The sequence below is a fragment of the Oncorhynchus kisutch genome, linkage group LG30 (assembly GCF_002021735.2).
Source record: "Oncorhynchus kisutch isolate 150728-3 linkage group LG30, Okis_V2, whole genome shotgun sequence".
Classification (NCBI taxonomy): domain Eukaryota; kingdom Metazoa; phylum Chordata; class Actinopteri; order Salmoniformes; family Salmonidae; genus Oncorhynchus; species Oncorhynchus kisutch.
Genome location: NC_034203.2, coordinates 23534387 through 23560037, shown reverse-complemented (window position 1 = coordinate 23560037; position 25651 = coordinate 23534387). Strand labels below are relative to the sequence as shown.

The 25651-nt window shown below is 42.1% G+C and overlaps 1 protein-coding gene across 1 annotated transcript in view; it reads right to left on the bottom strand.

The window, feature by feature from the left end:
- The window catches only part of LOC109874708 (potassium voltage-gated channel subfamily H member 6), a 71810-nt gene that overhangs the window by 33956 nt on the left and 12203 nt on the right, over positions 1-25651 (bottom strand). Inside the window, exons 4-7 of the mRNA XM_020466732.2 lie at positions 12534-12692; positions 10925-11146; positions 10515-10772; positions 10003-10214 (exon numbers count right to left, since the gene is read on the bottom strand). Of these exons, the coding sequence (XP_020322321.1) occupies positions 10003-10214; positions 10515-10772; positions 10925-11146; positions 12534-12692 (851 nt within the window). The remainder of the gene's footprint in view (positions 1-10002; positions 10215-10514; positions 10773-10924; positions 11147-12533; positions 12693-25651) is intronic.

Genomic DNA, 25651 nt, shown 5'->3' with positions numbered 1-25651 from the left:
TTTCCGAGTAGCCTTCAACAAGCTTCCCACAATAAGTTGGGTGAATTCTGGCCCATTCCTCCTGACAGAGCTGGTGTAACTGAGTCAGGTTTGTTAGCCTCCTTGCTCGCACACCCTTTTTCAGTTCTGCCCACAAATTGTATATACGATTGAGGTTAGGGCTTTGTGATGGCCACTCCAATACCTTGACTTTGTTGTCCTTAAGCCATTTTCCCACAACTTTGGAAGCATGCTTGGAGTCATTGTCCATTTGGAAGACCCATTTGCGACCAAGCTTTAACTTCCTGATTGATGTGTTGAGATGTTGCTTCAATATAGCCACATAATTTCCCCTCCTCATGATGCCATCTATGTTGTGAAGTGCACCAGTCCCTCCTGCAGCAAAGCACCCCCACAACATGATGCTGCCACCCCCATGCTTCACGGTTGGGATGGTGTTCTTCGGCTTGTAACCCTCCCCCTTTTTCCTCCAAACATAACGATGGTCATTATGGCCAAACAGTTCTATTTTTGTTTCCTCAGACCAGAAAGTACGATCTTTGTCCCCAGGTGCAGTTGCAAACCGTAGTCTGGCTTTTGTATGGCGGTTTTGGAGCAGTGGCTTCTTCCTTGCTGAGCGACCTTTCAGGTTATGTTGATATAGGACTTGCTTTTACTATGGATATAGATACTTTTGTAGCTGTTTCCTCCAGCATCTTCAAATCAAAATCAAATCAAATTTTATTTGTCACATACACATGGTTAGCAGATGTTAATGCGAGTGTAGCGAAATGCTTGTGCTTCTAGTTCCGACAATGCAGTAATAACGAACAAGTAATCTAACTAACAATTCCAAAAAACTACTGTCTTATACACAGTGTAAGGGGATAAAGAATATGTACATAAGGATATATATGAATGAGTGATGGTACAGAGCAGCATAGGCAAGATACAGTAGATGATATCGAGTACAGTATAACATATGAGATGAGTATGTAAACAAAGTGGCATAGTTAAAGTGGCTAGTGATACATGTATTACATAAGGATGCAGTCGATGATATAGAGTACAGTATATACGTATGCATATGAGATGAATAATGTAGGGTAAGTAACATTATATAAGGTAGCATTGTTTAAAGTGGCTAGTGATATATTTACATCATTTCCCATCAATTCCCATTATTAAAGTGGCTGGAGTTGAGTCAGTGTCATTGACAGTGTGTTGGCAGCAGCCACTCAATGTTAGTGGTGGCTGTTTAACAGTCTGATGGCCTTGAGATAGAAGCTGTTTTTCAGTCTCTCGGTCCCAGCTTTGATGCACCTGTACTGACCTCGCCTTCTGGATGACAGCGGGGTGAACAGGCAGTGGCTCGGGTGGTTGATGTCCTTGATGATCTTTATGGCCTTCCTGTAGCATCGGGTGGTGTAGGTGTCCTGGAGGGCAGGTAGTTTGCCCCCGGTGATGCGTTGTGCAGACCTCACTACCCTCTGGAGAGCCTTACGGTTGAGGGCGGTGCAGTTGCCATACCAGGCGGTGATACAGCCCGCCAGGATGCTCTCGATTGTGCATCTGTAAAAGTTTGTGAGTGCTTTTGGTGACAAGCCGAATTTCTTCAGCCTCCTGAGGTTGAAGAGGCGCTGCTGCGCCTTCTTCACGATGCTGTCTGTGTGAGTGGACCAATTCAGTTTGTCTGTGATGTGTATGCCGAGGAACTTAAAACTTGCTACCCTCTCCACTACTGTTCCATCGATGTGGATAGGGGGGTGTTTCCTCTGCTGTTTCCTGAAGTCCACAATCATCTCCTTAGTTTTGTTGACGTTGAGTGTGAGGTTATTTTCCTGACACCACACTCCGAGGGCCTCACCTCTTCCCTCCTCAAGGTCCTTTGCTGTTATTCTCGGATTGATTTGCACATTATGTTAATTTCTAGGACGCTTCTCCTTCCTGAGCGATATGACGGTTCCGTGGTCCCATGGTGTTTATACTTGCATACTATTGTTTGTACAGATGAACATGGTACCTTCAAGTGTTTGGAAATTGCTCCCAAGGATGAACCAGACCAGACAATTTTTTTCAGATTTTTTTTAATTTTCCCATGATGTCAAGCAAAGACGCACTGAGTTTGAAGGTAGGCCTTGAAATACATCCACACGTACACCTCCAATTGACTCAAATGATGTCAATTAGCCTATCAGAAGCTTCTAAAGCCATGACATCATTTTCTGGAATTTTCCAAGCTATTTAAAGGCACAGTCAACTTAGTGTATGTAAACTTCTGACCCACTGGAATTGTGATACAGTGAATTATAAGTGAAATAATCTGTCTGTAAACAATTGTTGGGAAACTACTTGTGTCGTGCACAAAGTAGATGTCCTAAACGAATTGCCAAAACTATAGTTTGTTAACAAGAAATTTGTGAAGTGGTTGAAAAACGAGTTTTAATGACTCCAACCTAAGTGTATGTAAACTTCCAACTTCAACTGTATATATTGATAATTTGACCATTGCCTTGAGTTTTCATCAAGTAAAACAAATATTTGCAGAGTTATAGTGTCTCTTAGCCAACAATGAATTCCAATCACCTCACATTTCTGTGCCATGTACAGTAAATCTATCCATCCACAGTAACACACCAGAGCATTGCAGTGCACTGTACAGGGTGTAAATAAATTCTATGCATGCATATGTCTCAGACCTAATTAAAGTTTGCTGTAGTAAACAAGCTCCCAGCACACAGATTCATTTGACTACCCAGGCCCTCCTGCAGTACAGTATAACTAATCTGTATGACCATGGACTGTCTCACTGACTTATAACTCCAGCCAGGCTGTTCTGTTCTGCCTCAGGGGATAATAAGCCACACTCTGAATATGGATGGGAGAGGAGAACTGGGTAAGCATATGATGCTAATGATTAATTGAGGATGGGTGAGGGCTGGGTTAGTGAATGATGATAACAATTAATTGAAGATGGCCTGCATAGGTATGCTAGATCTAGCTCACTGTTGATGTAATGGGAGCTGTTATAGTAAATGTGACTCTGGGGCTATAGAGAGGGATTCCCTGTGTTTCTGTGTCTATGCAACAGTAGTGTCACCAGCTTAGTTTTACTGGCAGTGTTTCACTGCCTTTAAATAGATTTACTATATGTTGAGATTAAGTGTATTCAACTCCAGTCGACACTGTTATTGTGTCTTTTATTTAGTACAGTAAAAAAAAGAGGTAAAGGTAAAAAAAAAGGTAAAGGTGAACTACTGTCCTGCTGAAGCCCTGCTAAACATCCCTGAAAACCTGGAGGTTTCCATTTTAGTTTGCAAAGTCCTTTCAAATTTCTTTCAACCATTGCAAAGCTGTAGTTCAGACTGAGGTCGGCAGAACAATCAGTGAACTCCAGACAGATAGGTGACTCACAGTGACTTTGATTGGAGCGCTGTGTGATTGGAGGTTGTATTTGTGTGTCCCGGGTGTCCTAACACCTCAGTTACTCATACATCCCAGAACACTGCTCCCAGGGCTGAGGACACTGTGTGAAAAATAACAAGCTCCAGCCAAAACAATATGGTTCTATAACATTTCCTACAGACTCAAATTAGAACTCAGAACCAAATCAGCTGCTCGGTTGTCACAAGAGACAACCTTAAGACCAAAGGAACAAGCTAAGATACTTACAGTATTTGCTGATAGAATATTGTTGACAATGAATGTTATAACAGGTCTTCAGGTAAAGGGAACCTAAGTTGGCAAAGAACAAAAAAATTGATACTTATTTTATTTATTTAATTAACACAGTTATGCAACAACCAATTCCCCTGTGCGAAAAACAAATTGCCCCCTTACACTCAATAGCTGGTTGTGCCACCTTTAGCTGCAATGAATGCAACCAAACGCTTCCTGTAGTTGTTGATCAGTCTCTCACATCATCATTGTGGAGTAATGTTGGGCCACTCTTGCATGCAGAACTGCTTTAACTCAGCGACATTTGTGGGTTTTCTAGCATGAACTGCTCATTTCAAATCCTGGCACATCTCAATTGGGATTAGGTCTGGACTTTTACTAGGCCAGGTATTCCCAAACTGGGGTACGCCGCGCAATGCCGTTTGGGGTATGCCAAATAAAAATGTGATTGACTTATAAAAATGTTTTGATTATTTTTTAAATCTTCACATTTTCAAACGGTCCATATTTTCCAACGGGGCTATACATTTGGGTGAGTTTTTTTCCCTTGCCTGAGTATTCTCTTTTCACTGCCAAAAATAAAATTAAACCATCTAGTGTTCAACGAAATAACAACACAATGTCAAATACAGGTAGCCTAATCAAATAATGAACATCCAATCCCATTAACCGTTACTCTTTCGCGGCAATTCCACTGAGTATGTAGCCTAACGTAGCTGCTGCTCATTCCGTTTTCTCGAAAATGGATAAATGATTTTAAAAAGTAAGCCCCGCGTCCAAAGAGACACAACAGCTCTACTGGTAGTACTGCTACTTCCAGCAATACTGCACCTGTCAGCGACAGAAGTTGTTCTGCTTCCATGAGCACATCCAATGCCAGCATCAGTAATTCTAAATTTGTTGTTAGCCCAGCTAGCATGGACACTGAAATTTGTGAATTTGATGCAGTCGAAGAGCTACTGCCTCCTTACCCGGGAAATTACCTGACAACAGACAGGGAAGTTGGACCATCGAAGAGGCGCAAATACGATGAGAACTACATTGATTTGGGGTTCACTTATATTGGGAGTGGTGCTTTTCCTCACCCACAGTGTGTTATATGTGCAAAAGTACTACCTCACAACTCAATGAAACCTTCACTCTTGTGCAAACTTTTAGAAACAAAACATGCCAATTTGAAAAATCAGCCACGGGAGTTTTTTTTTGTAAAAATGAAGACGACATTCGAGTAGTAAGACATGTATAAAAGCAACAGAAACCATTAATAAGAAGGTGCTTACAGTTGAAGTCGGAAGTTTACATACACTTAGGTTGGAGTCATTAAAACTCGTTTTTCAAACACTCTTCACAAATTTCTTGTTAAACAAACTATAGTTTTGGCAAGTCAGTTAGGACATCTATTTTGTGCATGACACCAGTAGTTTTTCCAACAATTGTTTACAGACATATTATTTAACTTATAATTCACTGTATCACAATTCCAGTGGGTCAGAGGTTTACATACACTAAGTTGACTGTGCCTTTAAACAGCTTGGAAAATTCCAGAAAATGATGTCATGGCTTTAGAAGCTTCTGATAGGCTAATTGACATACTTTGAGTCAATTGGAGGTGTACCTGAGGATGTATTTCAAGGCCTACCTTCAAACTCAGTGCCTCTTGGCTTGACATCATGGGAAAATCAAATGAAATCAGCCAAGACCTCAGAAACAAAATTGTAGACCTCCACAAGTCTGGTTCATCCTTGGGAGCAATTTCCAAATGCCTGAAGGTATCACGTTCATCTGTACAAACAATGGTATGCAAGTATAAACACCATGGGACCACATAGCCGTCATACCGCTCAGGAAGGAGATGCGTTCTGTCTCCTAGAGATGAACGTACATTGGTGCGAAAAGTGCAACTCAATCACAGAAAAACAGCAAAGGATCTTGTGAAGATAATGAAGGAAACAGGTCCAAAATGATCTATATCCACAGTAAAACGAGTCCTATATCGACACAACCTGAAAGGCCGCTCAGCAAGGAAGAAGCCACTGCTCCAAAACCGCCATAAAAAAATGACTATGGTTTGCAACTGCACATGGGGACAAAGATAGTACTTTTTGGAGAGATGTCCTCTGGTCTAGAGGTCGACCGATTATGATTTTTCAACGCCGATACCGATACCGATTATTGGAGGACCAAAAAAGCCGATACCGATTAATCGGACAATTTTTATTTTATTTTTTTTGTAATAATGACAATTACAACAATACTGAATGAACACTTATTTTAACTTAATATAATACATCAATAAAATCAATTTAGCCTCAAGTAAATAATGAAACATGTTCAATTTGGTTTAAATAATGCAAAAACAAAGTGTTGGAGAAGAAAGTAAAAGTGCAATATGTGCTATGTAAGAAAGCTAACGTTTCAGTTCCTTGCTCAGAACATGAGAACATATGAAAGCTGGTGGTTCCTTTCAACACGAGTCTTCAATATTCCCAGGTAAGAAGTTTTAGGTTGTAGTTATTATAGGACTATTTCCCTCTATACCATTTGTATTTCATTAACCTTTGACTCTCGGATGTTCTTATAGGCACTTTAGTATTGCCAGTGTAACAGTATAGCTTCCGTCCCTCTCCTCACTCCTCCCTGGCCTCGAACCAGCAACACAACGACAACAGCCACCATCAAAGCAGCGTAACCCATGCAGAGCAAGGGGAACAACTACTAGAAGGCTCAGAGCGAGTGACATTTGAAACGCTATTAGCGCGCGCTAACTAGCTAGCCATTTCACATCAGTTACACCAGCCTCAACTCGGGAGTTGATAGGCTTGAAGTCATAAACAGCGCAATGCTTGACGCACAACGAAGAGCTGCTGGCAAAACGCCCGAAAGTGCTGTTTGAATTAATGTTTACCCACCTGCTTCTGCCTACCACCGCTCAGTCAGATACTTAGATACTTGTATGCTTGTATGCTCAGTCAGATTATATGCAACGCAGGACATGCTAGATAATATCGAGTAATATCATCAACCACGTGTAGTTAACTAGTGATTATGATTGATAGTTTTTTATAAGATAAGTTTAATGCTAGCTAGCAACTTACCTTGGCTTACTGCATTCGCGTAGCAGGCAGTCTCCTTGTGGAGTGCAATGAGAGAGAGGCAGGTCGTTATTGCATTGGACAAGTTAACTGTAAGTTTGCAAGACTGGTCCCCCGAGCTGACAAGGTGAAAATCTGTTGTTTTGCCCCTGAACAAGGCAGTTAACCCACCGTTCCTAGGCCGTCATTGAAAATAAGAATGTGTTCTTAACTGACTTGCCTAGTTAAATAAAGGTATAAAAAATATTTTAAAATACCTATTTCTAATTGTTATGAAAACTTGAAATCGGCCCTAATTAATCGACCATTCCGATTAATCGGTCGACCTCTACTCTGGTCTAATGAAACACAAATAGAACTGTTTGGCCATAATGACCATCATAACGATGGAATAATAATGAAGTAAAAAGGGGGAGGCTTGGAAGCCGAAGAACACCATCCCAACCGTGAAGCACGGGGGTGGCAGCATCATGTTGTGGGTGTGCTTTGCTGCAGGAGGGACTGGTGCACTTCACAACATAGATGGCATCATGAGGTAGGAACATTATCTGGATATAGACAAATCCACTAATTTGAATGTTTGTCCACATACTTTTGTATATACAATGTAAATAATTCAAACACTGAGCAATATTCTACGCAATTTTCTGGGGTAAAAATTATATTCTTTTATACTAAAACAATTGCTCCGAGAAAGAGATTTTGATCAACAAGGAACATTTTTCTCAAAAGAGTAGGGGTGAAAATCATTGACACCCCTAAAGATTCTTATAACTGAAATAGCCAAAAGTTTAGTATCTGGTCCCATATTCCTGGAATTCAATGATTACATCAAGCTTGTGACTCTACAAACTTGTTGGATGCATTTTCAGTTTGTTTTGGTTGTGTTTTCAGATTATTTTGTGCCCAATAGAAATGAATGGTAAATAATATATTGTGTCATTTTGGAGACACTTCTATTGTAAATAATAACAGAATATGTTTCTAAGCACTTCTACATTAATGTCGATGCTACCATGATTATGGATAATCCTGAATTAATCGTGAATAATGATGAAAGTTACAGAGGGTCAAAGATCATAATAGTGAGAGGTCAGCGTGACTTGAATTAATATCCATGGGGCAACCATTGTAACACTCTGACGTACTAAGCAATACACACAGGGCCTATTCTCAATTAGATTTGCTCAACTCCTCCATCCTCTGTCCTCTCTCGCCTCCTTTTGAAAATGGTCAAGGGTAATCAGCTGTGAGGAGAGGGAACATGGATGAAAATGCGCTTGTATGAAATGAGATTCTGCTTCTCCACTCGCACGTATCAGGCAAATGTCGTTTGTAGGTGTGGATCCCAAAATAAATGTGTAAAGTGCTTAAAACAAATTAAGTTAGTTGTGCACAACACTTTATAGATAAAAACAATATGCTACTTATTGTTTTAAACGTGTGCATGCTTTCTCCTCCGACAAAACAAAAGCTGAATCAAAGGGGGTGTGGCAGATTTCAAAACATTTCCGCGAAGGACTCAGGTAGGGTATACATGACCGTCCTCGATGAAAAGTGGCTTTTGAGGAGCGGAGGGCCTTTTCTCATTTGGTCAAGTCTGTCCTCCGCCATCTCTCCTCCATCCTTTCTCCTCTGTGACCTGGAAAACAATACGTGGTCGAGTGGTCGAGGATAGTGCCAATTCGTTAGTAGGCAAACGTTTGACGGTCCTCCCCTCATCGATAGCCTCCCTTTGGCGAGGAAGTACAATTGTACAGTGGTAGAAAATATACCCAACTGTCATACTTTAATTTTTAAAAAGTAAAGATACCTTAATAAAAAATGACTCAAGTAAAAGTCAACCCGGTAAAATTCTACTTGAGTAAAAGTAAAAAAATATTTGGTATATTTGGTAATATACTTAAGTATCAAAAGTAAAAGTATAAATCACTTCAAATTCCTTATATTAAGCAAACCAAATGGCACCATTTTCTTGTTTTTTTAATTTACGGAAAGCCAGGTGCACACTCCAACTCAGACATCATTTACAAACAAAGCATTTGAGTTTAGTGAGTCCGCCAGATCAGAGGCACTAGGGATGACCAGTTCAGTTGATAAGTGAGTGAATTTAACTATTTTCCTGTCCTGCTATGCATTCAAAATGTAACAAGTACTTTTGGGTGTCAAAGAAAATGTATGGAGTAAAAAGTACAATATTTTCTTTAGGTATGTAGTGAAGTAAAAGTAAAAGTAGTCAAATATATAAATAGTAAACTACAGATTCCCCAAAAACGACTTGAGTAGTACTTTAAAATATTTTTACTTAAGTACTTTACACCACTGCAAGTGTATGCTACCTGAGTCCTTCACCGAAAAGTTTGGAAATCTGCCACACCCTCTTTGAATCAGCTACTGTTTTCTCAAAGGAGAAAGCTGATTCAGGCATAATACAAAAGCAACCGACTCCATGTTTTGCAATATAACCATGCAGTCATTTCCGTCAACCTCTGTACTCTACAGTGACAAGTGTAACTGACAGTTAGACTTACAGGTTATATCGTTGTCTTTTGTTTGAATTGTTTACGTATCCGCTGTGCGGGGGAAATGATAATACAATCGGAACTACGTAGCTAATACTGTTGTAACGGGGATCCTTATTGTAGCAACACACTTTTGGAGGGAAGGCAATCCTGCGCTGCGTTAGCTAAGTTTTCATGTCATCGGGTGTAGTTCATAAAGGTTGAAGAGTGTATGTTAGGATGAAGTGTGAATTCATGCCAGGAATAATAAGTGTGAAGTTTGATTTCCTCCCTTCTGTAATAAGCAGCCAATGAGGTATTTTTTCCTTTATTCATGTGTTTAATCTGAACCCGTAATAATGCCGGTTAAACTGTTATGTATGTAAGCACTTCAGAGTTATACCAAGCTAATAAGTCACTCGTAAGATAAGGTTGTAAGAGTGTGCTTAACTGTATTTTTCATTTACTTTATAGTTCTCACGGAAGGTGATAATTCTGACTAAAACTACAGAATAAAGCCGCCAGTTAAAATCAAGGAACGGTTGTGCTCGTGGTTACTGAAGGGAGCTACAACAAGTTCACCAGCAGCGACTGAATTTAGAGCAAAACTATCTGGATAGTGCTGCCACCCTCAGGAGAGATACTGCAATGGCAGACTACATAAGGAGCAAGGTGTCTGTGAAAGCCTCTCGATACTGCAGTTTGTCATGAAATAGTGTCAACCCATCCATAAGAGAAGAGCAGCGACCAACCTGAGTGACTTTCTCAGTGACCCCGTGTGTGCGGTCCATTAGTTTACAGGGGGCGATGATGTCAATCTCTGCAGATGGGAGGGCCACCAGGGGGTCTGGCCTGTTGTCCAGTGGGTTGAGCTGGGTCACGTGACTTAAGGTCCGGAAGCGGATGAGGTTGGGGTCAGACGTGGAGTCAGATGTAACATTATGCAGACTGGACTTCATTCCGCCTGAGAAGGAATAAATATAGATGGATATTTCATTGCCTGTGACTTAAGAGTTGAATGTGCTGAGTGCAAGATACAGTATAAGGAGATATTGAACAGATGGAACATAAATGTAAGACAAGCATTAATCAATTACATGTTCTTTGATCCTCAAATTTCGTTATGCCACCCGCGCCCTAAACCTCCTTCGTGCGTCCCATACATGTCCTCTACCTGCCCCTGTCCCTTCCTTGCCACCATCCACATCCGTATCTCTGTCTCCTGCCCATGACCCCTATCACCTGTCCCCATCTTGCCCTCTACCTGTGCTGCTGGGCCGCGTCTGGAGCTTCCCGTGCCAGCTGGACCGTCCCCTGCGAGTCTTGATGCCGTCCACAGATGAGGTGTGCAGGGGGCTGCAGAGGCTCTCATAGGAGCGGCTGGGCATCACGCTGCAGTTGGAGCCACACTCCTCGTCCACCCAGAGGCAGTGCAGCCTGGGGGAGGACTGGGAGAAGCCCATGGCTAGGGACAGAGCTTGAGGGGCATCCGAGGGGTCCCCGGTGGGAGAGATAGGGTCACCTATAAACATGCCATTTAGCAGACATTTTTATCCAAAGCAACTTACAATGAGTGCATATATTTTTGTATTTGACCGCAGTGAGAATCAAGCCCACAAGCATGTTGTTGCTAGCATGATGCTTTTGCCAACTGAGCCATACAGGACTACTCACCTCCCAGCAAGGCCCTCTGGTCTTCGTCCCAGAGTAGTACCCCGGTGCCTCCCAGCCGCCGGCGCTCTGGCAGGGACAGCAGCTTGTCCAGGGCTACAGACTCATGCCCCAGGGCAGAGAAGTCCCGCTGGTGGCCCAGCTCGGTGTCATCCTCCAGGGAATGTTTACTGCTGCTGAGGGAGCGGAGCAGGGCGGAGGGCAGACGGAACCTATGCCGACGTGCTGCAGGTCAGAGGGGAAAGGTCAGAGGGAAAAGGAGATAGGTTTCTGACTGTTACACACCGCACCAACATCATTAGTAAAACAATGACATAATTAATTACTACACTCTTAGAATTGTACTTAAAGGGGTACAAACGCATGTGACTGTAGTGGTACCCTGTGTCCATTGTGCCATTAGTTATAGGTACATAATTGTACCCAGTTTGAGTTTAAAAGTTTGTAAATATATATAAATATATTTTTTTTTGTGGATTTTTCCTTCCTCTATGGGATCGGGATCAGTGGGACGGTTGAGCTAATGTAGGCTAATGTGATTAGCATGAGGTTGTAAGTAAGAAAATAATTCCCAGGACATAGACATATCTGAAACAGGCAGAAAGCTTAAATTCTTGTTAATCTAACTGCACTGTCCAATTTACAGGAGCTATTATAGGGAAATAATACCATGCTATTGTTTGAGGAGAGTGCACAATTATGAACTTGACATTGTATTAATCGTGTACAACATTTTGAACATATATACAATGGTTCATTGGATCAGTCAAAAACTTTGCACATACACTGCTGCCATCTAGTGGCCAAAATATAAATTGTCCTTGGGCTGGAATAATACATTATGGCTTTTCTCTTGCATTTCAAAAAATAATATACACGTTTTTTTCTTTATATTATCTTTTACCAGATCTAATGTGTTAAATTCTCCTACATTAATTTCACATCTCCACAAATGTCAAAGTGTTTCCTTAAAAAGGTATCATGAATATGCATATCCTTGCTTCAGGTCCTGAGCTACAGACAGTTAGATTTGGGTATGTCATTTCAGGCAAAAATTGAAAAAAAGGGTCAGATTTAAGGTCACTACAATATATGTATATTAATTATATATATATTATATATATATATTAATTATATATATATTATATATATATATTATATATATATATATTAATTAGAGCTCTTTGTTGTCTCTTATGTAAGCCTTTATAAAGACTTCAGAACTGAAAGCCAAAAAGCTCAACTTTTAATTAACATAAACAGAGACCACTTAAACACTTCCACTCACAGGTGGCCAAAAAGAACTAACTGAAACTAAACCAAACTAAGCCACGCCACAAACAAACTAAGCCACGCCTCCAATGATTGTACAAAAAGGTACCATTTTACACAGTACATTATCCACACATACTGGAATTGGTACCGAACAGTACCATGTGAGATCATATGTGTACCTCTGGAGGTGCATGATATGTATTTCTATCTTCGTGTACCCAAGAGAAAAATACTGTACCCTAAAAACTCTGGACCCCATTCATCACCTCAATCTCTTCCTGACTTACTATAACTAGATTTTTTAAGGTTTTCCACGCAGAGGATCTTCTTTGTTTACCTAGGGGAAGCCAGGGGATGGGCAGCTTGTTGAGCTCTCTGGTCGGGGAGCTGGGAATAGGCGGATCAGTGGGCAGCTCAAAGTTGAGGATGAACATGATCACCAAGCCATCCTCATTCTTCACTGGCACCACATCAATTTTACAGGAGAAACACATACCTGAACACAGAGACACACACACATCACCACCAAAGTGAGAAAACACCTGTATTTTAAAGCACATGAATGCATACCAAAGTTCTCCTCTAGAGAGAGACACACAACAGCAGAGGAAAGCTGCAGAGATCAGCCAGGGAGTGGCCAACTGGGCAAAAACTGGTTGAATCAATGTTTCCACATCATAAAAAAATTATCAATGTGATGGTGTTGAATCAACGTGGAAAACTGATTGGATTTGCAAAAAGTCATCAACTTAAGGGCATTTCGTATTTTTGTCCTACAACTTTGAACCTAAATTCAATGAGATGATTATATATTTTGTTGATTTCACATTGAATTCAACAAAAATGAATGATCTGCTGTTATCATTCAATATTCAGGATAGTATTGTAATAGGCTCCATAATAACATTAACACAGGCTTTTGATGTAATTTGCAGAGAGAGCTAGGCACTGACTCCTCCACATCATCCACCTGGCAGAGAGCTACAGCTATGCCAGGAGCCAAATCAATCCGGCTTTCCCTTGGAGAATGAGAGAGAGAGAGGTCACTGACTGACTGTGGAGGGATGGAGAGGATGTAGCCAGATAACAGGTTAGCAGGAAGGACACATAGGACAGGCCTGACAGGGACAGTAGGAATATACTGTATCATCATCCCCTCCCGGATTAGAGGTCTAACATGGCCCCTTATTCTGCCTAATTCATCTCATTGAAATCCCACAGTCATCTACTGTACTGCAAAACCATCTGCTACTGAACACTTTGTTCCGGGACGCACCACATCCTAAATCTATACAGATTTATATGCACATTGGTTTAGTCACCTTTTACATGTGGAGCACACCTGAGAACACTTCAATTGCTAGATATAATAACAATGATGACTCTATCCAAAACTGAGTGAAGGTCTACAAAGGACTTTACTGAAATCATTTGTTGGAATTATAAGTGTCCATGTAGAAAAAATGACCTAAATACATTTTTAAGACTACTGGTAAAACATTTTTAAATAAACATTAGAATAATGTATGTCAAATGTTCTGTACCTGCAGGGGATCCGTATTTTACAAAGAGCCAAGGACAATTATCAGGGGCAATATGGAAACTGGATCATACTTCTCATGAAGACCACAAGCACCATATAAACCAAAATAAATGATATGATTATTTCCCCCTCCCCATCTCTCTTTTTCTCTCTCCATCTGTTTTTCTCTCTCCCCGTCAGTCTCCCCCTTCTCTTTCTTCTTTCCACCCTACCTCTCCCTCATCACAAACTCTGAATTACTCATTGGAGATTTCTCTCTCTCGTTCTCTTCATGAAATATTTACATATTAGCCTGAGGAGAGAGCTGAACTATTGATCTGTCTGTTCCTCCACTATTTCAACTCTGTCTGCAATAACACAGGCAGGCAGTGGACAGCAGAGTTGTTCAAACCGTTTAAAACTTCGCCAAGACCAGAGATGAGAGATGCCTGACACAATGATGGATATACATGTTATTTATTTATCTGCTATTTTACCAGGTAAGTTGACTTGAGAACACATTCTCATTTGCAGCAACGACCTGGGGAATAGTTACAGGGGAGAGGAGGGGGATGAATTAGCCAATTTTAAATTGGAGATTATTAGGTGACCGTGATGGTTTGTGGGCTAGATTTGGGAATTTAGCCAGGACACCGGGCTTAACACCACTACTCTTACGATAAGTGCCATAGGATCTTTTAATGACCTCAGAGAGTCAGGACACCCTTTTAACGTCCCATCCGAAAGACGGCACCCTATGTTAGACTCAGCCAATAATACTTCTCATCTAGCCTGCATGAAAGCATATCATTAAGTGATGGAGGAACAATGACAAATCAATGACAGACAGCTCTTGCATTCCAGCAGTGCCCAACTCAGATAAGCAGCTGAGAATGAGTCCGTCTGATACACACTACCGTTCAAAAGTTTGGGGTCACTTAGAAATTCCCTTGTGTTTGAAAGAAAAGCACATTTTTGGTCCATTAAAATAACAGTAAATTGATCAGAAATACAGTGTAGACATTGGTCATGTTGTAAGTGACTATTGTAGCTGAAAACTGCTGATATTTAATGGAATATCTACATAGGCATACAGAGGCCCATTATCAGCAACCATCTCTCCTGTGTTCCAATGGCACATTGTGTTAGCTAATCCAAGTTCATAATTTTAAAAGGCTAATTGATCATTAGAAAACCCTTTTGCAATTATGTTAGCACAGCTGACTGTTGGTCTGATTAAAGAAGCAATAAAACTGGCCTTCTTTAGACTAGTTGAGTCTGGAGCATCATCAATATTTATGGGTTCGATTACAGGCTCAAAATAGCCAGAAACAAAGACTTTCTACTGAAACTCGTCAGTCTATTCTTGTTCTGCGAAATGAAGGTTATTCTAACGTGAGAAACTACCAAGATCTCGTATAACGTTGTGTATCTTCACAGAACAGCGCAAACTGGCTCTAACCAGAACAGAAAGAGGAGTGGAAGGCCCCCGGTGCACAACTGAGCAAGAGGACAAGTACATTAGAGTGTCTAGTTTGGAAACAGACGCCTCACAAGTCCTCAACTGGCAGCTTCATTAAATGGTACCCGCAAAACACCAGTCTCAACATCAGCAGTGAAGAAGTGACTCCGGGATGCTGGCCTTCTAGACAGAGTTGCAAAGAAAAATAATATATTAAATATTCACAAAACCAAATTCATCACAAATGTGGACACTGGATTGGATCATTGACTGGGTACTAATGATTGATACAAGGTGTGGATACTGTTCATGAAGATGACACTTAAAGACCTCCAGGGATATTTGAACTTTTCCTGTTGAAAAGCGATAAACCAAGTATAAATACAGTAAAGCACACACACACTAAAGGGTATCAAAAATTTGTTTTGAGAAAAATTATGTTTTTTAGACAACTGCAAACTTCAAGGAGTAGAGCATTCAAGGAGTTGGTCTGTTGGTGCCCGCTGATGTCATCGGCCTCCGGCCTTGCTTGAGGAACACTAGAGGAGCAATAGAGAGCAAAAGAGGAACCCCTCCCCCCCATGTCATGAGGCACCTGGACCACCTATTGAAATGCCACTTGTGCCTTTTGTTAAGTAAACAAGTGTTAAATGAGATGAAAATGAGAGTAGGACTTTAAGGATTTGCCAGAATAGAGCTGGCTGTGGTCCTGGTCAAAAGTAATGCACTATCTAGGGCATAGGGTGCCATTTGGGATGTAATCCTATCTATTAGAGTTAATGAGCCTTGGGGATAATTGGACAATTAATGCTAATAAAACACTGATTCTGCTCTCAGGGGAGAATCACCTTATTATCTGTGGAAGGAAGTCATCATTGTTCTCACTGAGGAGAATTAGAGATACACACTACCGAATAAGTCTCTCACTGTTGCCACCTGCTACCGACCCCCCTCAGCTCCCAGCTGTGCCCTGGACACCATTTGTGAATTGATCGCCCCCCATCTAGCTTCAGAGTTTGTTCTGTTAGGTGACCTAAACTGGGATATGCTTAACACCCCGGCAGTCCTACAATCTAAGCTAGATGCCCTCAAGCTCACACAAATCATCAAGGAACCCACCAGGTACAACCCTAACTCTGTAAACAAGGGCACCCTCATAGACGTCATCCTGACCAACTGGCCCTCCAAATACACCTCCGCTGTCTTCAACCAGGATCTCAGCGATCACTGCCTCATTGCCTGTATCCGCTACGGAGCCGCAGTCACACGACCACCCCTCATCACTGTCAAACGCTCCCTAAAACACTTCTGTGAGCAGGCCTTTCTAATCCACCTGGCCCGGGTATCCTGGAAGGACATTGACCTCATCCCGTCAGTTGAGGATGCCTGGTCATTCTTTAAAAGTAACTTCCTCACCATTTTAGATAAGCATGCTCCGTTCAAAAAATGCAGAACTAAGAACAGATACAGCCCTTGGTTCACTCCAGACCTGACTGCCCTCGACCAGCACAAAAACATCCTGTGGCGGACTGCAATAGCATCGAATAGTCCCCGCGATATGCAACTGTTCAGGGAAGTCAGGAACCAATACACGCAGTCAGTCAGGAAAGCTAAGGCCAGCTTCTTCAGGCAGAAGTTTGCATCCTGTAGCTCCAACTCCAAAACGTTCTGGGACACTGTGAAGTCCATGGAGAACAAGAGCACCTCCTCCCAGCTGCCACTGCACTGAGGCTAGGTAACACGGTCACCACCGATAAATCCATGATTATCAAAAACTTCAACAAGCATTTCTCAACGGCTGGCCATGCCTTCCTCCTGGCTACTCCAACCTCGGCCAACAGCTCCACCCCCCCCCCGCAGCTACTCGCCCAAGCCTCTCCAGGTTCTCCTTTACCCAAATCCAGATAGCAGATGTTCTGAAAGAGCTGCAAAACCTGGACCCGTACAAATCAGCTGGGCTTGACAATCTGGACCCTCTATTCCTGAAACTCTCCGCCGCCATTGTCGCAACCCCTATTACCAGCCTGTTCAACCTCTCTTTCATATCGTCTGAGATCCCCAAGGATTGGAAAGCTGCCGCAGTCATCCCCCTCTTCAAAGGGGGAGACACCCTGGACCCAAACTGTTACAGACCTATATCCATCCTGCCCTGCCTATCTAACGTCTTCGAAAGCCAAGTCAACAAACAGGTCACTGACCATCTCGAATCCCACCGTACCTTCTCCGCTGTGCAATCTGGTTTCCGAGCCGGTCACGGGTGCACCTCAGCCACACTCAAGGTACTAAACGATATCATAACCGCCATCGATAAAAGACAGTACTGTGCAGCCGTCTTCATCGACCTTGCCAAGGCTTTCGACTCTGTCAATCACCATATTCTTATCGGCAGACTCAGTAGCCTCGGTTTTTCGGATGACTGCCTTGCCTGGTTCACCAATTACTTTGCAGACAGAGTTCAGTGTGTCAAATCGGAGGGCATGCTGTCCGGTCCTCTGGCAGTCTCTATGGGGGTGCCACAGGGTTCAATTCTTGGGCCGACTCTTTTCTCTGTATATATCAATGATGTTGCTCTTGTGATGTTGCTCTTGCTGCGGGCGATTCCCTGATCCACCTCTACGCAGACGACACCATTCTATATACTTCCGGCCCGTCCTTGGACACTGTGCTATCTAACCTCCAAACGAGCTTCAATGCCATACAACACTCCTTCCGTGGCCTCCAACTGCTCTTAAACGCTAGTAAAACCAAATGCATGCTTTTCAACCGATCGCTGCCTGCACCCGCATGCCCGACTAGCATCACCACCCTGGATGGTTCCGACCTTGAATATGTGGACATATATAAGTACCTAGGTGTCTGGCTAGACTGTAAACTCTCCTTCCAGACTCATATCAAACATCTCCAATCGAAAATCAAATCAAGAGTGGGCTTTCTATTCCGCAACAAAGCCTCCTTCACTCACACCGCCAAACTTACCCTAGTAAAACTGACTATCCTACCGATCCTCGACTTAGGCGATGTCATCTACAAAATTGCTTCCAACACTCTACTCAGCAAACTGGATGCAGTTTATCACAGTGCCATCCGTTTTGTCACTAAAGCACCGTATACCACCCACCACTGCGACTTGTATGCTCTAGTCGGCTGGCCCTCGCTACATATTCGTCGCCAGACCCACTGGCTCCAGGTCATCTACAAGTCCATGCTAGGTAAAGCTCCGCCTTATCTCAGTTCACTGGTCACGATGGCAACACCCATCCGTAGCACGCGCTCCAGCAGGTGTATCTCACTGATCATCCCTAAAGCCAACACCTCATTTGGCCGCCTTTCGTTCCAGTACTCTGCTGCCTGTGACTGGAACGAATTGCAAAAATCGCTGAAGTTGGAGACTTTTATCTCCCTCACCAACTTCAAACATCTGCTATCTGAGCAGCTAACCGATTGCTGCAGCTGTACATAGTCTATTGGTAAATAGCCCACCCATTTTCACCTACCTCATCCCCATACTGTTTTTATTTATTTACTTTTCTGCTCTTTTGCACACCAATATCTCTACCTGTACATGACCATCTGATCATTTATCACTCCAGTGTTAATCTGCAAAATTGTAATTATTCGCCTACCTCCTCATGCCTTTTTGCACATAATGTATATAGACTCCCCTTTTTTTATTTTTTTATTTTTTCTACTGTGTTATTGACTTGTTAATTGTTTACTCCATGTGTAACTCTGTGTTGTCTGTTCACACTGCTATGCTTTATCTTGGCCAGGTCGCAGTTGCAAATGAGAACTTGTTCTCAACTAGCCTACCTGGTTAAATAAAGGTGAAATAAAATAAAAAATTGAGATAGACACTAGGACGTGGGCCCTATTGGAAATAAGAAGTCCTCATCAATGTGAAGCCCCTAAAATACCTAAGAAAAGGAAAACAAGAATTCCTCTAAAACAGATTTTAAGACAGATCCACCTTTGGCCCATCCACACAATCCCACTGAAACACTGTTTCACTTCAACAATAGTCAAACAGTTAGATTTAGTTTGGTTTCCGAGGATACCTTTGACCTGCTAAAAATAAAGCACCAATGACCACTGAGCCAATCATTCATTCAGAAATATACAGTTATTTTAGAGCCCAAAAATAATCCCACCATCGAAATGTGGCTTTACGTGTCAAGTGAACACACATCTATGAAAAGTTGGACATGACTAATGTACACTCATAATAGCCATTCACAACGCCCTGTAAGTCATCATCACTCTACCTAATAATAACCTTAGGAGTCAGCCAATAATAGATCAGTGAGATTTACAGTGTGTGGGGTCATTCCTCACCCATAGAATATTAATCTGGTTGGTGTGAGTGTCTTACGTTTAGCCTTCCACAGTATCTTTCTAACATCACACTTTACACATCTCTGATGTTATTGATCTGCATTATATTTTACTACACACAACATCAATTCAGGGCTGGGGATGTCAGAATTACCAGATAACCATGTAACCAACGCTTATGGATGAAGACCGTCATGAAAATAAAATAACTGTCATAACCGTTTAAATCAGTGGAGGCTCCTCAGAGGAGGAAGGGGAGGACCATCCTACTCAGTGAATTTCAGAAAAATGTAAATAGTAAAACATAAAAAGTGATCCTTTTTTAGATAAAACTATACTAAATATATTCACGTCACCAAATAATTTATTAAAACACACTGTTTGCAATGAAGGTCTATAGTAGCCTCAGAATCACTCTGTAAGGTAGCACCATAGTGTAACCGGAGGATAGCTAGCTTCTGTCCTCCTCTGGGTACATTGACTTCAATACAAAACCTCATGGCTCATGGTTCTCACCCCCTTTCCATAGACTTGCACAGTAATTATGACAACTTCCGGGGGATGTCCTCCAACCTATCAGAGCTCTTGCAGCATCAATTGACATGTTGTCCACCTAATCAAACGATCAGAGAATTAATCTAGTCCTGAAAGCATAAACTACAGTTAGCTAACACTGCAGTGTATAAAATGTGGTGAGTAGTTGACTCAAAGAGAGCGAAAGACAATAGTTGAATAGTTTTGAACAAATTAATTTATTTCAAAATGAAAGAGAAGCAAGAGAGAGATTTAATAGTATTTTTTTTTTTACTTTCACTTACTTAGCTAGCTTTGAATGCAGCTAGCTAGTTTAGCCTATTCAAACACCTGGCTCAAACATAGAATGATACTATGTTAGCTAGCTGGCGATGGCTATCCAACACTGGAACTCTTCCAAGTCATGGTAAGCTTTTGGTTTTATTAATTTATTACCACCGGGGCCCGCTGGTGTAACTGCCAAATTGCTTGCTGCTGACTGTACACCATACTGCATGACTGTAACGATTTACTAAAGCGTTAGTTCTAGTAGCTACAGTGCATTCGGAAAGTATTCAGACCCCTTGACTTTTTACACATGTTGTTACTTTATAGCCACCAAGACTCTTCTTAGGGCAATCGGGCAATCGGGGGAGAAGGGCCTTGGTCAGGGAGGTGACCAAGAACCTGATGGTCACTCTGACAGAGCTCCAGAGTTCCACTGTGGAGATCGGAGAACCTTCCAGAAGGACAACCATCTCTGCAGCACTCCACCAATCAGGCTTTTACGGTAGAGTGGCCAGACGGAAGCCAGCCTGACAGCCTGCTTGGAGTTTGCCAAAAGACACCTAAAGGACTCCCAGACCATGAAAAACAAGATTCTCTGATGAAACCAAGATTGAACTTTTTGGCCTGAATGCCAAGCGTCACATCTGGAGGAAACCAGGCACCGTTCATCACCTGGCCAATACCATCCCTACGGTGAAGCATGGTGGTAGCATCATACTTTGGGAATGTTTTTCAGTGGCGGGGACTGGGAGACTAGATGGGATCAAGGGATGGGATCAAGGGAAAGATGAACGGAGCAAAGTACAGAGAAATCCTTGATCCCTGCTCCAGAGCGGTTAGCACCTCCGACTGGAGCGAAGGTTCAACTTTCAACGGGACAAAGACCCTAAGCACACAGCCAAGACAACGCAGGAGCGGCTTCGGGACAAGTCTCTGAATGTTCTTGAGTGGCCTAGCCAGAGCCCGGACTTGAACCCGATTGAACACCTCTGGAGAGACCTGAGAATAGCTGTGCAGGGACGCTCTCCCTCCAATCTGACAGAGCTTGAGAGGATCTGCAGAGAAGAATGGGAGAAACTCCCCAAATACAGGTGTGCCAAGCTTGTAGCGTTATACCCAAGAAGACTCGCGGCTCTAATCGCTGCCAAGGTGCTTCAACAAAGTACTGAGTAAAGGGTCTGAAAACTTATGTAAATATGATGTTTCAGTTTTAGATTTTTTTATACATTTGCAAAAAATTCCCAAAAACTGTTTTTGCATTGTCATTATGGGGTATTGTATGAAGATTGATGAGGGGAAAAAACTATTTAAGCAATTTTAGAATTAAGGCAGTAACATAACAAAATGTGGAAAAAGTGAAGGGGTCTGAATTATTTCCTAATGTATAAAATTGAGCACCAAGCAATGCAATCTCCATAGACAAACATTGTCCGTAGAACGGCATTACTGAATCTCAGTGATTTTCAACTTGGCAGCGTCATAGGATGCCACTTTCCTTCAAATTTCTGCCCTGCTAGAACTGCCCCAGTCAACTGTAAGTGTTGTTATTGTGAAGGGGAAATGTCTAGGAGCAACAACTGTTCAGCTGCGAGGATGTAGGCAACACAAGCTCACAGTACAGGACAGCCGAGTGGTCCTTCCACATATTTTCCCCAATTTCGCACTAATGCAATTCCACAAAATATACAACATGCATAGCAGCAGATTAGCAAAAAATGTAATAGCACATTATCCAAACATGTTGTCGCATAGAAGCCTTTAGCCTAGCGTATTTACTTCACACAAAGTCGCAATAAATTCAAAGCACGCGCATAATTGACACTGCCGGACTGCACACACAACCCGAATGCAGTTAATAAACTCTACAGGAAACCTCTACAGTATAGCCTATAAAATAACATTTACCTCTTTGAGCTGTTATTGTGACTCTTCAGACAGTCACACATTTTATAGGACAATGCACAATTCACTTCATAGGCATCTAAGTCACAGACATGAAGTCTGTGAGGAGAGCCAGCTCTCCTGTCCTAGATTCAAGGCTATTTCCCTATCCAATCCCAATACCACTGAAACCCAAAATGCAGATTCCTGTCTCACATGAAAATTCCTAACTTTATTCTGTAATCCATAGGTTGCAATGCATTATCAAAGCACGTCTCTCGCCTATGCATGTCAAAACACAGCTATGTCAATTTCCCCGCTTCTCTGCGCTGTCTCATCCTTGCTGCCCATGAGAGCTTCACTAGAGAATGTGTTTGAGAGTAGATATGGATATGTTTAAAACAGAGTTGGTCCTCGTTAAGAATAAGATACCTTCCCACTAGGCACAGACATCAGTTCAACGTTTATTCCATGTTGGTTCAATGTAATTTCATTGAAATGCCATGTGAACAACGTTGTTTACACCAGTGTGTGCCCAGTGGGTTGATATTTAAACTATTTCCACTCTTCATCTTCATCTACAGTATCTGTATAATCATCAGCTAGATTTTGCCAAATATAGGAGGTTTTCTGTCTCGAGGTGCGCTTTGTGTGTCCTGAGCGTGCTTTGTGTCGAGATAACCTGCTGCTGGAATGCGCTGAATTAATAGAGGAATGTGATATCGCTCTGAATTTATGAATGGCCTGTCTCGCAATTCACAACAATGTCATTCGTGAGAAAAGATAGTTACTCTATCATTACTAAATATCAGTTGAATTTGCTCTGAAATCTTTACATAGTGGCGCGGCCAAGCCGACAAAGTAGCACAGCACCCATCTCGAGAGAGATGACGCTTAAACCGATTAGTAAAAACCTAATACTGACCATTACCTTAACCAAACCCTCAACCCTGACCCTAATTTTATAAATTCTGAAATGAAATATAGATTTGGGCGTGTGTCTTTATAGCCATCGAGAATTGAACCTCTGAACCTTTTTGAGCTTTGACGCTGCCATTGGACATGACTCAACACAACCGCAACACAGGCAGTATAGCAGCTTTCACTGATTTAAAAGGAAGCATTCCCTCCCTGTCTGATGGCAATGCCGGATGCCCCCCTGGCTGTAGTGTAGCAGAGCCGTGATTTGGGGAGAACCCTGGCATTGTGACCATATTGGTTTTAAATGGGTACTTCCGATTTTTGCGGGATAAATATGAATTATTTTCGGTATTGAACCTTAGTGGATTTTCAGGAAAATATTAATCCCTACTCCCTATATGTCTATGCAACTTTATTTTGTTTTACACAAAATGGTCTCAAACGTTTAAAAACACTCTCCACGGCATTCAGCGTGTTTATTATGAAGCTGAATGTCAAAACGGTCAAGTGAACCAAAGAGAGTAATTAAGGGGGGAGACTGGGGAGCTCAGCTCATCATCAGACCTAAATCTAAAAAGGTCTCCCAGGCCTCTCTCTCTCTCTCTCTCTCCCCCACTCTCCCTCCCTTCCGCAGGTCTTGGAATGGGAGTGAGGTTCTAGAATTACGTTCGGGACAGGATGTGACAAAATCGGGCAGCATAGGAATAGTTATAAACTGAGGGGGCAGAGAGGTTAGAAATATGTAATGTGTGGAGCATTGCAACCAAAACAAAACTGTGTGTAGGCCAAATATAGTTTACTTAATAAAAATCTGAGAGATTTCTGCATATTGCACCTTTAATAAAACACATTTTCCACTAGGGTGGCTAATGCTACTTGAGCCAATCAGGTTGCAGCAGTCTTTGTACTGCAGTTAACAGATGCTTAGTCCAGAAAGACAATTTCCATATGTAACAGTATTGTTTCCATCCCTTTCCTCGCCCCTACCTGGGCTCGAACCAGGGACTCTCTGCACACATCGACAAGGGGAACATCGCGCCACAGCAAGGGGAACAATTTCTTCAAGGTCTCAGAGCGAGTGACGTCACCAATTGAAATACTATTAGCTGGCACCACGCTAACCATTTCACATCGGTTACACTCACCCCCCTTTTGACCTCGTCCTTTTCCGCAGCAACCAGTGATCCGGGTCACGGCACCAATGTAACAGTATAGCTTCCATTCCTGCCTGGGCTTGAACAAGGGATACTCTGCACACATTAATGACAGCCACCCTCGAAGCATCGTTACCCATCGCGCCACAAAAGCCGCAAGGGGAACAACAACTTCAAGGTCTCAGAGCGAGTGACGTCACCAATTGAAACGCTATTAGCGCGCACCCCGCTAACTAGCTAGCCATTTCACATCGGTTACACATACACTGCCACATAGAGAAGTCAGATTTGAAAATTCCTAATAACACATCAACTTTGTGCACAAAATGTCCATTCAATTATTCAAATAATTGTTGCAGAGGCAGATTATTTTACATTTTTATTATTCATCCAATGTCTGCCATGTTTTTGGATGATGTGATGATGTCGTTGCTGCTCGAGCTGCTCCCGGTGCACACTGTGTGCTAGTGTGCATGTGATGTTGGTCTGTATAAACCGGATGCAACCCGAATATAGACGGTCCATGAATCGGCGTATGCGAATGTGAATAGAACAACGGGTAGACATCTTGGATGCAGTCTCCAGTTCTTATTATACCTCAGTACTGTATAGCCAACTGCATACTTGTCTTCGGTCTCTCTTTATGTAGTGTTGCCTCCCTTGTCGTGATGTGTGTTTTGTCCCACATTTTTAATCCTAGCCCCTGTCCCTGCAGGAGGCCTTTGGTAGGCCGTCATTGTAAATAAGAATTTGTTCTTAACTGACTTGCCTAATTAAATAAAGGTAAAATAAAACATATCAAAATTCAGTCCAGTTGGACACAGATGACATAATAGGAATAATAGTGTCACCAGCCAGCCGGTTGGGCTAGTGGAAACACCCTGAGCAGGGGACAAACAGAGGAGCACTTAACAGAGGAAGTTATTTCAGATTACTACAAGTACACATGGGCATGGGACAGGGCTGATTTTAATCGGGACGGGACAGGAAAATTCTGGGGTTATAGAACTGTTGCAGGATCGAGACAGCACGGAAAAGTTTTGACAGGACAAGACAGGAATGAATTTTCACTCCTGTGTCAACCTCTAATTCGGTATATCAGTCACCGGTATTCAACCATAGTGAGAACCCCTCTGATTATTACAAAATAATGGTCTTTCTAATAGCTAACCTTAGAGTTAAGAAGAGATAGTCATTCAAACTACACTCTTTTCAAGAAGAAAATAACTGTACACTTAACACTGAAAGTAGTTTTGATATTGCAGTACGTTGAACTGTGACATTAGCCATAGTAGTAAAAAACAGTCATTTCCCAAATCGGACTTCCGAGATTGGTTTATTTCAGTGACAAGCTAGTATAACAGAACCCCAGTTTAGAGTAG